Source organism: Oncorhynchus masou, chromosome 3 (assembly GCF_036934945.1).
Source record: "Oncorhynchus masou masou isolate Uvic2021 chromosome 3, UVic_Omas_1.1, whole genome shotgun sequence".
In the NCBI taxonomy this organism is placed as follows: Eukaryota; Metazoa; Chordata; class Actinopteri; order Salmoniformes; family Salmonidae; genus Oncorhynchus; species Oncorhynchus masou.
Window position 1 is genome coordinate 41636520 of NC_088214.1, and position 15449 is coordinate 41651968.

Below are 15449 nucleotides of genomic sequence, written 5' to 3' on the forward strand. Positions count from 1 at the left end.
TTTAATTTTGAGTGTGACTCCAAATCCAAGACCTCCATGGGTTGATAAAAATGATCAATGGAAATCAAATGTGTGATTTCATTCATTCAGATCTAGGATGTGTTATTTTAGTGTTCCCTTTATTTTTTTGAGCAGTCCAAAATGTCCATTTATTTGGCGAGTTTGATCCAGAAAAACACCTGTTCCAAATTGAGCAACGTGACTACAAGATTTCTCAAAATTTACCTTTAAACTTTGCCAAAACATTTCAAACTACTTTTGTAATACAACTTTAGGTATTTATTAAAGTAAATAATCAATAAAATTGAAGATGGGATGATCTGTGTTCAATACAGGAAGAAAACAAACTGACGCTACCTTTCTGGTCACGCGCCTCTAACAAACAGTACACTTGAAGTGACCCTCGATTTGAACATGGCTACTTCTTCATTACACAAAGGAAAAACCTCAACCAATTTCTAAAAGACTGGGGACATCCAGTGGAAGTGGTAGGAACTGCAAGAAGGTCCCTTAGAAATCTGAATTCCCAATGAAATCTCATTGAAAAAGAGTGACCTCTAAAAAAAGAACAAAAATCTGAATGGTTTTTCCTCTGGGTTTCGCCTGCTACATAAGTTCTGTTATACTCACAGACATTATTCAAACAGATTTAAAAACTTCAGAGTGTTTTCAATCCACATATACTAATAATATGCATATCTTATCTTCTGGGGATGGGTAGCAGGCAGTTTAATTTGGGCATGCATTTCATCCGGATGTGAAAATACTGCCCCCTGTCACCAAGAAGTTAATGACCGTTCCACAGGTGCATGTTCATTAATTGTTTATGGTTCATTGAACAAGCATGGGAAACCATGTTTAAACCCTTTACAATGAAGATTTGTGGAGTTATTTGAATCTTTACGAATCATCTTTGAAAGACAGGGTCCTGAAAAAGGGACGTTTCTCTTTTTGCTGAGTTGACATAACAGTACAGAATCAACTGTGTGAAAGGAAGAGCAAGAGAACCAAAGAAAGAGAAGGTAGGCAGGTGAGAGAGGAGAAGAGAAACAAGGATGAAGAGGGTGAGTGGAGAAAAAGGGATGAAGAGATAAGAGAGGGAGGGATGATGGTCCTGTGTGGCTCAGTCGGTAGAGCATGGCGCTTGCCAAGCGTCGTGGGTTCGATTCCCTCTGGGGCCACCCATATGTAAAAGTAGTGGCCCCAGCCGACTTGTAAGTCGCTTTGGACAAAAGCGTCTGCTAAATGGGATATATTATTATATATTATGAGAGATGGATGAAGAAAGAGAGAGATTTTTTTAAATATATTTTATACCTTTATTTTACTAGGCAAGTCAGTTAAGAACAAATTCTTATTTTCAATAACGGCCTAGGAACGGTGGGTTAACTGCCTGTTCAGGGGCAGAATGACAGATTTTGTACCTTGTCAGCTTGGGGATTTGAACTTGCAATCTTTCGGTTACTAGTCCAATGCTCTAACCACTAGACTACCCTGCCGCCCCAGGGTGGGAGAGAAATATAAATGGAAGAGGAGGGAGAGAGAATAAAGAAAGGCAGACAATCAAATAGTGAAGGGATGAAGAAAAAGTAAGAGATGCCACTCCTATTTGAAAGTGTGCCCTCAGGCCTGGTGGGAAGGAAAAGTAATTCCGCTACCAAAGAACAGTAAAGCCCCCTTTACTGGCTCAAATAGCCAACCAATTAGCCTTCTCTCTTCCTTAGTACACTTTTGGGAAAAAATTGTGCTTGTCCAGATAATGCTTTTTTACAGTAAACAAATTGACAGATTTTCAGCACGCTTATAGGGAAGGAGATTCAACATGTATGGAAGACACTTACACAAATGACTGATGATTGGCTGAGAGAAATTGATGATAAAACAATTGTGGGAGCTGTTTGGTTAGACCTCAGTGCGGCTTTTGACATTATCGATCATAGTCTGTTGCTGGAAAAACGTATGTGTTATGGCTTTACACCTCCTGCTATATTGTGTCTGTCTAACAGAACATCAATGGTGTTATTTAATGGAAGCCTCTCCAACATAATCCAGGTAGAATCAGGAATTCCCCAGGGCAGCTGTCTAGTACCCTTACCTTACATAATAAAGAGCTGCAGTTAGTTTCAGAATGGGTTGCAAGAAATAAGTTAGTCCTAAATATTTCAAAAACTAAAACCATTGTATTTGGGACAAATCATTTACTAAACCCTAAACCTCAACTAAATCTAGTAATGAATAATGTGGAAAATGAGCATGTTGAGGTGACAAAATTGCTTTGAGTAACCCTGGAGTAACGTTGTCTGGTTAAACTACTAGCAAGCAACTTGGACACCCATGCATAACCCACAAGACATACCACCGCAATCACAATCTCAAAGTCCAGAACAGATTATGGGAGGCGCACGTTACTACATAGAGCCATGTAAGCAGTAGAATCAGATTTTAAAAAACAGATAAAAACACACTTCATGGAAAAGCAGGGACTGTGAAGAGACACACACATTATAACACACACTCTACATACAAGTACACATGGATTTTGTATTGTAGATATGTGGTAGTAGAGTAGTGGCCTGAGGGCACACACAATGTATTGTGAAAAGTTTTATGGGATGTAATGTCATGTAATATTTTTGATTGTACATAACTGTCTTAATATTGCTGGACCCCAGGAGTAGTGTCCGGCAACATTAAGGCAGGAACTAATGGGGATCCTTAATAAATAATACAAATAGAAAGAAGAACCACCACTCACTGGAGCTGAGTCCTGCAACAGATTTGAGCTCCAGCTCCTGGATCTGATTGACCAGTAGGGAGATGTGCTGCAGTAGATCAGTGTTCTGCAGTAGGAGTCTCTGAACCCGGGCCTGGGCGTCTGTCCTGGCACACACCTCCACTGACAGCTGGTCCTGGAGCAAGCGCACCTAGGTAGGCATACGTAGAAGAGAGGTTAGAGTGCACACACACATATACACTACCGGTCAAAAGTTTTAGAACACCTACTCATTCAAGGGTTTCTCTTTATTTTTACTATTTTCTACATTGTAGAATAACCGCGAAGACATAAAACCTATGAAATAACACATTATATAACACACAATCATGTAGTAACAAAAAAAGTGTTAAATCAAAATACATTTTGTGTTTGAGATTCTTCAAATAGCCACCCTTTGCCTTGATGACAGCTTTGCACACTCTTGGCAATCTCTCAACCAGCTTCACCTGGAATGCTTTTCCAACAGTCTTGAAGGAGTTCTGACATATGCTGAGCACTTGGCTGCATTTCCTTCACTCTGCGGTCCGACTCATCCCAAACCATCTCAATTTGGTTGAGGTCGGGGGATTGTGGAGGCCAGGTCATCTGATGCAGCACTTCACTCTCCTTGGTCAAATAGCCCTTACACAGCCTGGAGGTGTGTTGGGTCATTGTCTTGTTGAAAAACAAATACTAGTCCCACTAAGCCCAAACCAGATGGGATGGCGTATCACTGCAGAATGCTGTGGTAGTCATGCTGGTTAAGTGTAATAAGTGGTGTAAAAATAAATCACAGACAGTGTCACCAGCAAAGCACCCCGACACCATAACACCTCCTCCTCCATGCTTTACGGTGGGAAAGACTCATGCAGAGATATTGCGTTCACACACACTGTGTCTCACAAAGACACGGTGGTTGGAACCAAAAATCTCCAATTTGGACTCTCCAATTTGTCAATTGCTCGTGTTTCTGACTCCTAAGCAAGTCTCTTCTTATTGGTGTCCTTTAGTAGTGGTTTCTTTGCAGCAATTCGATTATGAGTGCCTTATTCACACTCTCCTCTGAACAGTTGATGTTGAGATGTGTCTGTTACTTCAATTGAAGCATTTATTTGGGCTGCAATGTCTGAGCTGGTAACTCTAATGGACTTGTCCTTTGCAGCAGAGGTAACTCTGGGTCTTCCATTCCTGTGTCGGTCCTCATGAGAGCCAGTTTCATCATAGCGCTTGATGGTTTTTGCAACTGCACTTGAAGAAACTTTCAAAGTTCTTGAAATGTTCCGTATTGACTGACCGTCATGTCTTAAAGTCATGATGGGCTGTCGTTTCTCGTTGCTTATTTGAGCTGTTCTTGCCATAATATGGACTTGGTCTTTTACCAGATAGGATTATCTTCTGTATATCCCCCTACCTTGTCACAACACAATTGTTTGGCTCAAACGCATTAAGGAAAGAAATTCCACAAATTAACTTAAGGCACACTTGTTAATTCAAAAGCATTCCAGGTGACTACCTCATGAAACTGGTTGAGAGAATGCCAAGAGTGTGCAAAGCTGTCATCAAGGCAAAGGGTGGCTATTTGAAAGGATGGCTATTTATAAAATATATTTTGATTTGTTTAACACTTTTTTGGTTACTACATGATTCCATATGTGTTATTTCATAGTTTTAATATCTTCACTATTATTCTACAATTTAGAAATTAGTAAAAAATTAAGAAAAACCCTTTAATGAGTAGGTGTTCTAAAACATTTGACCGGTGGTGTATGTAGGTATGTTTGTGTGCAGGCTCACACACCAGGGGCACGAACAAATGTGAACACACACATCACACAAGATCTAATTAAAATTCATGGTACACACACCCACTGATCAAGATCAAAGCAAATGTTTCTTCACTTCTACAATTCTGACGCTGTTCAATCAGCATTAGATAGAATCCCTCATTATAATCAAAAGTAAGCCCAAACCTCATTAGACCAAGCCATGTGATTATAGGAAAGAGAAGAGAGAACAAGAAACAGAAGAGAGCACAGAGTGACACCGTTGAGCTGGCTTGCTCATTAGCCATAAGGAATGTCTTATTACTCCAGCAGAGATGTGCGCTACCTTTGATGAAAAGCACTGTCTTGTCCCCCCTTTACAGCCACAATTGCCTTGTTGAACTGTCAATCATTATAGGGATACCTCAGGGTTGCAACCAAAACAAATTAAACCAAAGGTTTGTGTGTAGGACAATAGCTGAGCCTAGGGTTGCAAAGGGAGGTTATATTTCTGGATATAAACATTCTAAGTTTACCAGTAAATTATCCGAATTTTGCTAACTTCAAAGTTTTTTAAATATATTTCATTAAATCATATAACATCAAGTGACCTTTTTGGGTACTTCTGATTATCACAGGTGTCTAATTATCTCTGGCCCTCTGTGTGGCCATATCGCGTTGTAAAATATATTAAATAATCAAACAGCTAAGACGATTTTAAAATACACATTTTTATGACAAGGCTGTAAAACATCACCCTAAATATAAAACAGGCAATTTAGTCAATACCATTGGTGTTTAATATGAGGGTTTCAGCATAAAATATCATTTCTATCCATTTTTTACACACTTTAATTTATTTCATCAAGTTTTGGCGCCAAGCTGGTGGCAGCTGTGAAATAAGTTAGTTGAAAGAGTTGCAGAGTTAAATTGAAAAATAATTCCATTGTTGATTAGATGCTTTTTAAATACATTTTCTCTTGAACCATATGGTGTATCCACTAGAAACTCAGACAGTTATACAAAAGGAATACTAATATATAAATAAAAATACTTTAAAAAAAAGTTATTCAAATATAAATGACCAAAGCACAATAGATTGCCATAGATTGCCAGTTAATTATCAAAATTAGAGAATATTCCAGTAACTTTGGTAAATTGCCGGTAGCTTTGAAACCCTAGTTGAGCCACTTGTGCTGTTCACACACTCCAGTTTTCAGGTTGTTAGCTAGCAACTTTAAAGGTACTGTTTACGCACTGCAAATCAAAGCGTATGTTTCTGGTCTAAACTGCCTTTACTAACAGTGTACATTACTTTGGCAAACTGAACATCAACATGTTTGAATAGCGCAGACCCACACGCATGAGCTGCATTCAACAAGGCAAACCATCATTTGGAACTGTTTGGAAACGTGTGTCTACCTGTGCTGCAGCAGCCTGGGCCTGCTGCTCCTGCTGCTGGAGCTGTCTCTGGAGAAGCTGCACCTGGTGTGCCACAGAGCAGTCCACAGCTAGCAAGCTTGACACAGGTGGCCCTGACCTGGATGTGGTCAGCTGCTGGGTTGGGTCCTTGGATGGGGAAAATGAGGACCAGGTCAGTGATTATGATCTATAATGACTGAGGATACACAATGCATTACATACTGCAAGAGTTGTAAGATAACAGTAACTTTCCCCAAAATTCCCTGGTTTTCCAGAAATCCTGGTTGGAGGATTCCCAGATTTGCTGCTTATTCCCTCCTGATTTAATTGAGGAAAATAAGAACAATCCGAAATTCCTTTTTGATACTGTCGCAAAGCTAACTAAAAAGCAGCATTCCCCAAGAGAGGATGACTTTCACTTTAGCAGTGATAAATTCATGAACTTCTTTGAGGAAAAGATTATGATTATGAGAAAGCAAATTACGGACTCCTCTTTAAATCTGCATATTCCTTCAAAGCTCAGTTGTCCTGAATCTGCACAACTCTGCCAGGACCTAGGATCAAGAGAGACGCTCAAGTGTTTTAGTACTATATCTCTTGACACAATGATGAAAATAATCATGGCCTCTAAACCTTCAAGCTGCATACTGGACCCTATTCCAACTAAACTACTGAAAGAGCTGCTTCCTGTGCTTGGCCCTCCTATGTTGAACATAATAAACGGCTCTCTATCCACCGGATGTGTACCAAACTCACTAAAAGTGGCAGTAATAAAGCCTCTCTTGAAAAAGCCAAACCTTGGCCCAGAAAATATAAAAAACTATCGGCCTATATTGAATCTTCCATTCCTCTCAAAATTTTTAGAAAAGGCTGTTGCGCAGCAACTCACTGCCTTCCTGAAGACAAACAATGTATACGAAATGGTTCAGTCTGGTTTTAGACCCCATCATAGCACTGAGACGGCACTTGTGAAGGTGGTAAATGACATTTTGATGGCATCGGACCGAGGCTCTGAATCTGTCCTCGTGCTCCTAGACCTTAGTGCTGCTTTTTGATACCATCGATTACCACATTCTTTTGGAGAGATTGGAAACCCAAATTGGTCTACACGGACAAGTTCTGGCCTGGTTTAGATCTTATCTGTCGGAAAGATATCAGTTTGTCTCTGTGAATGGTTTGTCCTCTGACAAATCAACTGTACATTTCGGTGTTCCTCAAGGTTCCGTTTTAGGACCACTATTGTTTTCACTATATATTTTACCTCTTGGGGATGTTATTCGAAAACATAATGTTAACTTTCACTGCTATGCGGATGACACACAGCTGTACATTTCAATGAAACATGGTGAAGCCCCAAAATTGCCCTTGCTAGAAGCATGTGTTTCAGACATAAGGAAGTGGATGGCTGCAAACTTTCTACTTTTAAACTCGGACAAAACAGAGATGCTTGTTCTAGGTCCCAAGAAACAAAGAGATCTTCTGTTGAATCTGACAATTAATCTTAATGGTTGTACAGTCGTCTCAAATAAAACTGTGAAGGACCTCGGCGTTACTCTGGACCCTGATCTCTCTTTTGAAGAACATATCAAGACCATTTCAAGGACAGCTTTTTTCCATCTACGTAACATTGCAAAAATCAGAATTTTCTGTCCAAACATGATGCAGAAAAATTTATCCATACTTTTGTCACTTCTAGGTTAGACTACTGCAATGCTCTACTTTCCGGCTACCCGGATAAAGCACTAAATAAACTTCAGTTAGTGCTAAATACGGCTGCTAGAATCCTGACTAGAACCAAACAATTTGATCATATTACACCAGTGCTAGCCTCTCTACACTGGCTTCCTGTCAAAGCAAGGGCTGATTTCAAGGTTTTACTGCTAACCTACAAAGCATTACATGGGCTTGCTCCTACCTATCTCTCTGATTTGGTCCTGCCATACATACCTACACGTACGCTACGGTCACAAGACGCAGGCCTCCTAATTGTCCCTAGAATTTCTAAGCAAACAGCTGGGGGCAGGGCTTTCTCCTATAGAGCTCCATTTTTATGGAACGGTCTGCCTACTCATGTCAGAGACGCAAACTCGGTCTCAACCTTTAAGTCTTTACTGAAGACTCATCTCTTCAGTGGGTCATATGATTGAGTGTAGTATGGCCCAGGAGTGGGAAGGTGAATGGAAAGGCTCTGGAGCAATGAACCGCCCTTGCTGTCTCTGCCTGGCCGGTTCCCCTCTTTCCACTGGGATTCTCTGCCTCTAACCCTATTACAGGGGCCGAGTCACTGGCTTAATGGGGCTCTCTAATGCCGTCCCTGGAAGGGGTGCGTCACCTGAGTGGGTTGATTCACTGATGTGGTCATCCTGTCTGGGTTGGCGCCCCCCCTTGGGTTGTGCCGTGGCGGAGATCTTTGTGGGCTATACTCAGCCTTGTCTCAGGATGGTAAGTTGGTGGTTGAAGATATCCCTCTAGTGGTGTGGGGGCTGTGCTTTGGCAAAATGGGTGGGGTTATATCCTTCCTGTTTGTCCCTGTCCGGGGGTGTCCTCGGATGGGGCCACAGTGTCTCCTGACCCCTCCTGTCTCAGCCTCCAGTATTTATGCTGCATTGGTTATGTGTCGGGGGGCTAGGGTCAGTTTGTTATATCTGGATTACTTCTCCTGTCCTATTCGGTGTCCTGTGTGAATCTAAGTGTGCGTTCTCTAATTCTCTCCTTCTCTCTTTCTTTCTCTCTCTCGGAGGACCTGAGTCCTAGGACCATGCCCCAGGACTACCTGACATGATGACTCCTTGCTGTCCCCAGTCCACCTGACCGTGCTGCTGCTCCAGTTTCAACTGTTCTGCCTTATTATTATTCGACCATGCTGGTCATTTATGAACATTTGAACATCTTGGCCATGTTCTGTTATAATCTCCACCCGGCACAGCCAGAAGAGGACTGGCCACCCCACATAGCCTGGTTCCTCTCTAGGTTTCTTCCTAGGTTTTGGCCTTGCAAGGGAGTTTTTCCTAGCCACCGTGCTTCTACATCTGCATTTCTTGCTGTTTGGGGTTTTAGGCTGGGTTTCTGTACAGCACTTTGAGATATCAGCTGATGTACGAAGGGCTATATAAATAAATTTGATTTGATTTGATTCCAGGAATCCAACCAGGCTTTCAGGAAAACCAGGACATTTTGGGGAAGTTACTGGCATTTTGCAACCCCATACATTATTTTAAACAATTTATACTATTATTTTTGATACTTAAGTATATTTTAGCAATTATATTTACTTTTGAAACGTAACTATATTTAAAACCATATACTTTGACTTCTACTCAAGTGGTATTTGAAGTAGTTGGAACGATCGTCGTTGGTGGAATTAGACCAAGATGCAGCGTGGGGTAGGTTAATCATATTCTTTAATGATAACCAGAAAAACAAGAACACCAACGAAACATACAGCCTAGTAGGGTTCAACAGCAACAACACAAGGACAAGATCCCACAACATAGGTGGGGGAGGGGAGGGGGTGGCTACCTAAGTATGATTCCCAATCAGAGACAACAATAGACAGCTGCCTCTGATTGGGAACCACACTGGCCAAACACAAAGAAATACAGCACATAGAATGCCAACCCAAATCACACCCTGACCAAACCAAATAGAGACGTAAAAAGGCTCTAAGGTCAGGGCGTGACAGTAGTACAGTTGAAGTCGGAAGTTTATACATACACCTTAGCCAAATACATTTAAACTCAGTTTATCCACAATTCCTGACATTTAATTCTAGTAAAAATGCCCTGTTTAAGGTCAGTTAGGATCACCACTTTATTTTAAGAATTATTTTTATTTTAAGAATGTGAAATGTCAGAATTTAATGTCTTTCATCACATTCCCAGTGGGTCAGAAGTTTACATACACTCAATTAGTATTTGGTAGCATTGCCTTTAAATTGCCTTTAAAATGTTTTGGGTAGCCTTCCACAAGCTTCCCACAATAAGTTGGGTGAATTTTGGCCCATTCCTCCTGACAGAGCTGGTATAACGGAGTCAGGTATGTAGGCCTCTTTTTCAGTTCTACCCACACATATTCTATAGGATTGAGGTCAGGGCTTTGTGATGGCCACTCCAATACCTTGACTTTGTTGTCCTTAAGCCATTTTGCCACAACTTTGAAAGTATGGAAGTCATTGTCCAGTTGGAAGACCCATTTGCGACCAAGCTTTAACTTCCTGACTGATATCTTAAGATGTTGCTTCAATATATTCACCTAATTTTCTTCCCTCATGATGCCATCTATTTTGTGAATTGCACCAGTCCCTCCTGCAGCAAAACACACCCACAACATGATGCTGCCACCCCCAAGCTTCACGGTTGGGATGTGTTCTTCGGCTTGCAAGCCTCCCCATTTTTCCTCCAAACATAACGATGGTCATTGTGGCAAAACAGTTCTATTTTTGTTTCATCAGACCAGAGGACATTTCTCCAAAAAGTACGATCTTTGTCCCCATGTGCAGTTGCAAACCGTAGTCTGGCTTTTTTATGGCAGTTTTGGAGCAGTGGCTTCTTCCTTGCTGAGCGGCCTTTCAGGTCATGTCGATATAGGACTCATTTAACTGTGGATATAGATACTTTTGTACCTGTTTCCTCCAGCATCTTCACAAGGTTCTTTGCTGTTGTTCTGGGATGGATTTGCACTTTTCGCACCAAAGTACATTCATCTCTAGGAGACAGAACGCATCTCCTTCCTGAGCGGTATGACGGATGCGTGGTCCCATGTTGTTTATACTTGCGTACTATTGTTTGTACAGATGAACGTGTAACCTTCAGGCATTTGGAAATTGCTCCCAAGGATGAACCAGACTTGTGGAGGTCTACAATTTGTTTTCTGAGGTCTTGGCTTATTTATTCTGATTTTCCCATGATGTCAAGCAAAGAGGCACTGAGTTTGAAAGTAGGCCTTGAAATACATCCACAAGTACACCTTCAATTGACTCAAATTATGTCAATTAGCCTATCAGAAGCTCCTCAAGCCATGACATCATTTTCTGGAATTTTCCAAGCTGTTTAAAAGCACAGTCAGCTTAGTGTATGTAAACTTCTGACCCACTGGAATTGTGATACAGTGAATTATAAGTGAAATAATCTGTCTGTAAACAATTGTTGGAAACATTGCTTGTGTCATGCACAAAGTAGACAATTGACATATTTTATTAGAGTTAAGTCAATAAAATATGGTAAATAAGTGTGAACCAGTAATGGGCAGTCACTACCATCATGGGACTTCATTGTTTTATTCAGTGTTTAGTGTAGTGTGTAGTGCATTTCATCTTTAAAAAAAATATCGAAACAAAGTCGAAAAATAGACTATTGGAATGAAAAGAGCGGTTGTTATCAGCCCTATGGAAATGATGGATGTATTTGAGTGCCTCCTTGTATTGTACAGCAGGTTAGCCAGACAGACATCTACCACATCACAGTAAAACAACTCATCTAGAGTCTAGATTGACCCTTAACCCTATCTCAGCTCATTTCAGATATAGTTATGGTTTGTTTTTTTAGGATGATCCTTAGTTCACCAGTTTATTTGTTTAGTTTATTGATAGCATACTGTAAAAGACAGATCGTTCAACTTCTCTCTACTCTGACTGAGAGAATGTCCTTCAAAATGAGCGATAGAACAAGAAAGATGATGAATATTTCAATACCTTATTTTAGTCAAACGTATGTCGTAAGGATGTGCTTTGGCTGTGGAATTGTAGGGCACTGTATATGTTGGGTAACACAACTTTACACTGCAAAAAATAAGGTGCTTTGTGGTTATATATAGCATGTTCATTAATTGTTGGGAAACATGGGAAACAGTGTTTAAACCCTTCACAATGAAGATTTTTGGATTTTTAAGAATTATCTTAGAAAGACAGGGTCCTGAAAAAGGGACGTTTCTGTTTTTGCTGAGTTTAGTAGGGGGAAACGGTTTTGAAACAGAGTAAAACAATGTACTACCTGAACTTGTCCAATACAAATACATATTTTTGTTTTCTTTTGTAAAACATTTTGCAACGGTTTGCTCTAATAAACACAACCCAGGTCATAGACATTACCTTCCCATCTTTACTGTGAAGGTCCTGGCTCTTGTCCTGGTCGGATGACAAACGGTCGATGCTCTCCTCTGTAGTGGCTTCAAGGTCAGTGGAATCAGACAATGCCAACCTCTTCTTGGCTGAGAGAGAGACAGAGAGACAGAGACAGAGAGAGAGACAGAGACAGAAAGAGAGAGACAGACAGAGACAGAAAGAGAGAGACAGAGACAGAGAGAGAGACAGAGACAGAAAGAGAGAGACAGAGACAGAGAGACAACAACAACAAACAAAATAACAATCACAAGCAAAAACGCGAAACATAACCCATTCCTTACATACAAATGAATAGTACATAATATTTTTATAGCGCTTTTCTCAGACCAAAAAAAATGAAATATAGAATTCAAACTTGGCTGCTCTCCACACTCGCTGGAGTCACAGCACACACGACAATCTCTAACTGATTCAGCCTCAGTAGAGAATGTCACCACTGCAAAGATGAAACAGTATGCCAGTCACACCTGGCACGGCGTCTGCCCCCTCTGCGTCGGCAGTGCTGGTGTCCCCTCCATCCTCTGAGATCTGTTCCCCTGTCTGCTGCAGGGTCAGCTGGTGGCACACGTCAAAGGCCTGGCCCACCGTCCGCACGATGCGCATGGCCTGGGACTGGAGGTGGGCAGGGGGAGGGGGAGAGGGAGGAGTGGGGAGAGGGAGGTGAGTTGACGGAGGGACGGGGGAGAGAGGTAGGTGAGGGGAGGGAGGAGAGGGGAAAAAGAGAGGAGAAGGGTAGGACAGAGACGGGATATGGTGTGGAGAAAGGGGGAAGAGGAAGGAAGGGAAGAGGGGGTAGTGGGATGGAGATAAAAGTAGAAACAGTTGAAAGAGAGGGAGATAGAAAGAGGGGGGAGTGAGGGATGGAAATAGGAAGAGAACAAAAAGCACAGTAATTCAGCGACGTAGCCTTACTGATCTACTGTAGAGGTGCATGCTTTCGTTGTAACGGATTGGTTCATTCTCGAGCCGTTTTTCCTTGAGTTATCTACAGTTATATACAGTTATATATGTCACGTGTGACCATGTGTGGAATCCAGGTGAGTCTGAAGACACGCAGGTGACAGGTGTGCACCATAACAAGCAGCCTGGAGACCTAGAGGCCGGAGAAGCAAGTTCAGGGAGTGAGTGTTCAAAAAAAATAAACACATAATACACAATAAGAAACACAAACAACACACAGACATGACACATGAACAGAAACAATAACTCCTGGGGAGGGAACCAAAGCGAGTGACATAAATAGGAACGGTAATCAGGGAGGTGATGAAGTCCAGGTGAGTCTGAAGACACGCAGGTGTGCGTAACGATGGTGACAGGTGTGCGCCATAACGTGACAATATACAGTTTTTATATATATATATATATATATATATATATAGATATAGATATACAGTGCATTCGGAAAGTATTCAGATACCCTTCCCCTTTTCCAAATGTTGTTACGTCACAGCTTTGTCTAAAATTTATGAAATAACAAACAAACAATCTACTCACAATACCCCACAATGACAAAGCAAAAATAGTTTTTTTGACATTTTTGCAAATGCATATATAAAAACCAAGATATACCTTATTTACATAAGTATTAAGACCATTTGCTATTCGAAATTGAGCTCAGGTGCATCCTGTTTCCATTGATCATCCTTGAGATGTTTCTTCAATTTGATTAGAGTCCACCTGTGGATTATTCAATTGATTGCTGTCTATATAAGGTCCCACAGCAAAAACCAAGCCATGAGGTCGAAGGAATTGTCTGCAGAGGTCCAAGACAGGATTGTGTCGAGGCACAGATCTAGGGAAGGGTACCAAAAAATGTCTGCAGCATTGGTCCCCAAGAACACAGTGGCCTCCATGATTCCTAAACGGAAGAAGTTTGGAACCACCAAGACTCTTCCTAGAGCTGGCCGCCTGGCCAAACTGAGGGGGAGATGGGCCTTGGTCAGAGAGGTGAACAAGAACCTGATGGTCAGAGCTCCAGAATTCCTCTGTGGAGATGGGAGAGCCTTCCAGAAAGACAACCAGATGGAAGTCACTCCTCAGTAAAAGGAGTGCCAACACGCTTGGAGTTTGCCAAAAGGCATCTAAATGACACTTGCCATGAGAAACAAAATTCTCTGGTCTGATGATACCAAGATTGAACTCTTAGTCCTGAATACCAAGCGTCATGTCTGGAGGTAAGCTGGAACCAGTGAAGCATGGTGGTGGCAGCATTATGCTGTGGGGATGTTTTTCAGCGGCAGGGACTGGGAGACTAATCAGGATCGAGGGACAGATAAACATAGCAATGTACAGAGAGATCCTTGAGGAAAACCTGCTCCAGAGTGCTCAGGACCTCAGACTGGGGCGAAGGTTCACCTTCCAACAGGACAACGACTCTAAGCACACAGTCAAGACAATGCAGGAGTAGCTTTGGGACAAGTCTCTGAATGTCCATGAGTGACCCAGCCAGAGTGGCCCATCCATCCTGACAGAGCTTGAGAGGATCTGCAGAGAGGAATGGGAGAAACTCCCCAAATACAAGTGTGCCAAGCTTGTAGGGTCATACCCAAGAAGACTCAAGGATGTAATCGCTGCCAAAGGTGCATCAACAATGTACTGTGTAAAGTGCTATGTAAAGTATGTACTACTGTTCTAGACTGTATAACAAAAAAAAATTCATTTTCAGTAGATATTTTTATTGGCATGGCCACTGCTGAAATTGAACCCACAACCGTTGTGAAACCAGCACTGTGCTTCAACCAACTGAGCCACATGGATGACAAGGTCAACACTAAGATTCTGGGGATACTATAAACCCTAGACAGTGATCCATGGGAAGCCACATGAAGTCCAGTAAATCAAGCCCAGTATCATCGGTTCACCCTCCCCTCCAATGGCAAAAGTTCGATCTGGAAGCCTGAGATAAGAGCTTCAAGGCTGGAGTCATCTGAATGGCAAGACTGCACTACACAGGATTACAGCCTGTGTCTCTGTTGTCTGGTAAGTGAAGATGGTGGGTGGTACAGCTTGAAGATGACATTAAGGACAGAATTAAAGGCCGCTCTTTCTTCCCACCTCACTCAGTGATTGCGTCCTAAATGGCACCCTATTCCTTACGCAGTGCATTACATTTGACCAGGGCCCATAATCCCCAATAGGGAATAGGGTGCCATTTGGGATGCAGACACTCATTAGTATGCTGCTTCACTCAGTCACTGTCTACAGTACATGGCTGGTATCCATGGTGAAGTGATGAGAGCCAACCTCATTGGTGGTGTTGCTATCCAGGCTTTTGTTATGCAGAAATTTATCGCTGTTCCATATGCAGCTATGGGGTAGTCGCGTGCCATTCATTTTCCCAATAATTTTTCTTGCATGCAGGGTTGTGTGAAATTGAAATTCATAAGGTGTG

The 15449-nt window shown here is 41.8% G+C and overlaps 1 protein-coding gene across 1 annotated transcript in view; it reads right to left on the reverse strand.

Annotated features, from left to right (window-relative positions):
- The window catches only part of LOC135517017 (carboxyl-terminal PDZ ligand of neuronal nitric oxide synthase protein-like), a 33812-nt gene that overhangs the window by 7337 nt on the left and 11026 nt on the right, over nucleotides 1-15449 (reverse strand). The window contains exons 6-9 of the mRNA XM_064941055.1: nucleotides 12526-12670; nucleotides 12026-12144; nucleotides 5941-6087; nucleotides 2756-2924 (exon numbers count right to left, since the gene is read on the reverse strand). Of these exons, the coding sequence (XP_064797127.1) occupies nucleotides 2756-2924; nucleotides 5941-6087; nucleotides 12026-12144; nucleotides 12526-12670 (580 nt within the window). The remainder of the gene's footprint in view (nucleotides 1-2755; nucleotides 2925-5940; nucleotides 6088-12025; nucleotides 12145-12525; nucleotides 12671-15449) is intronic.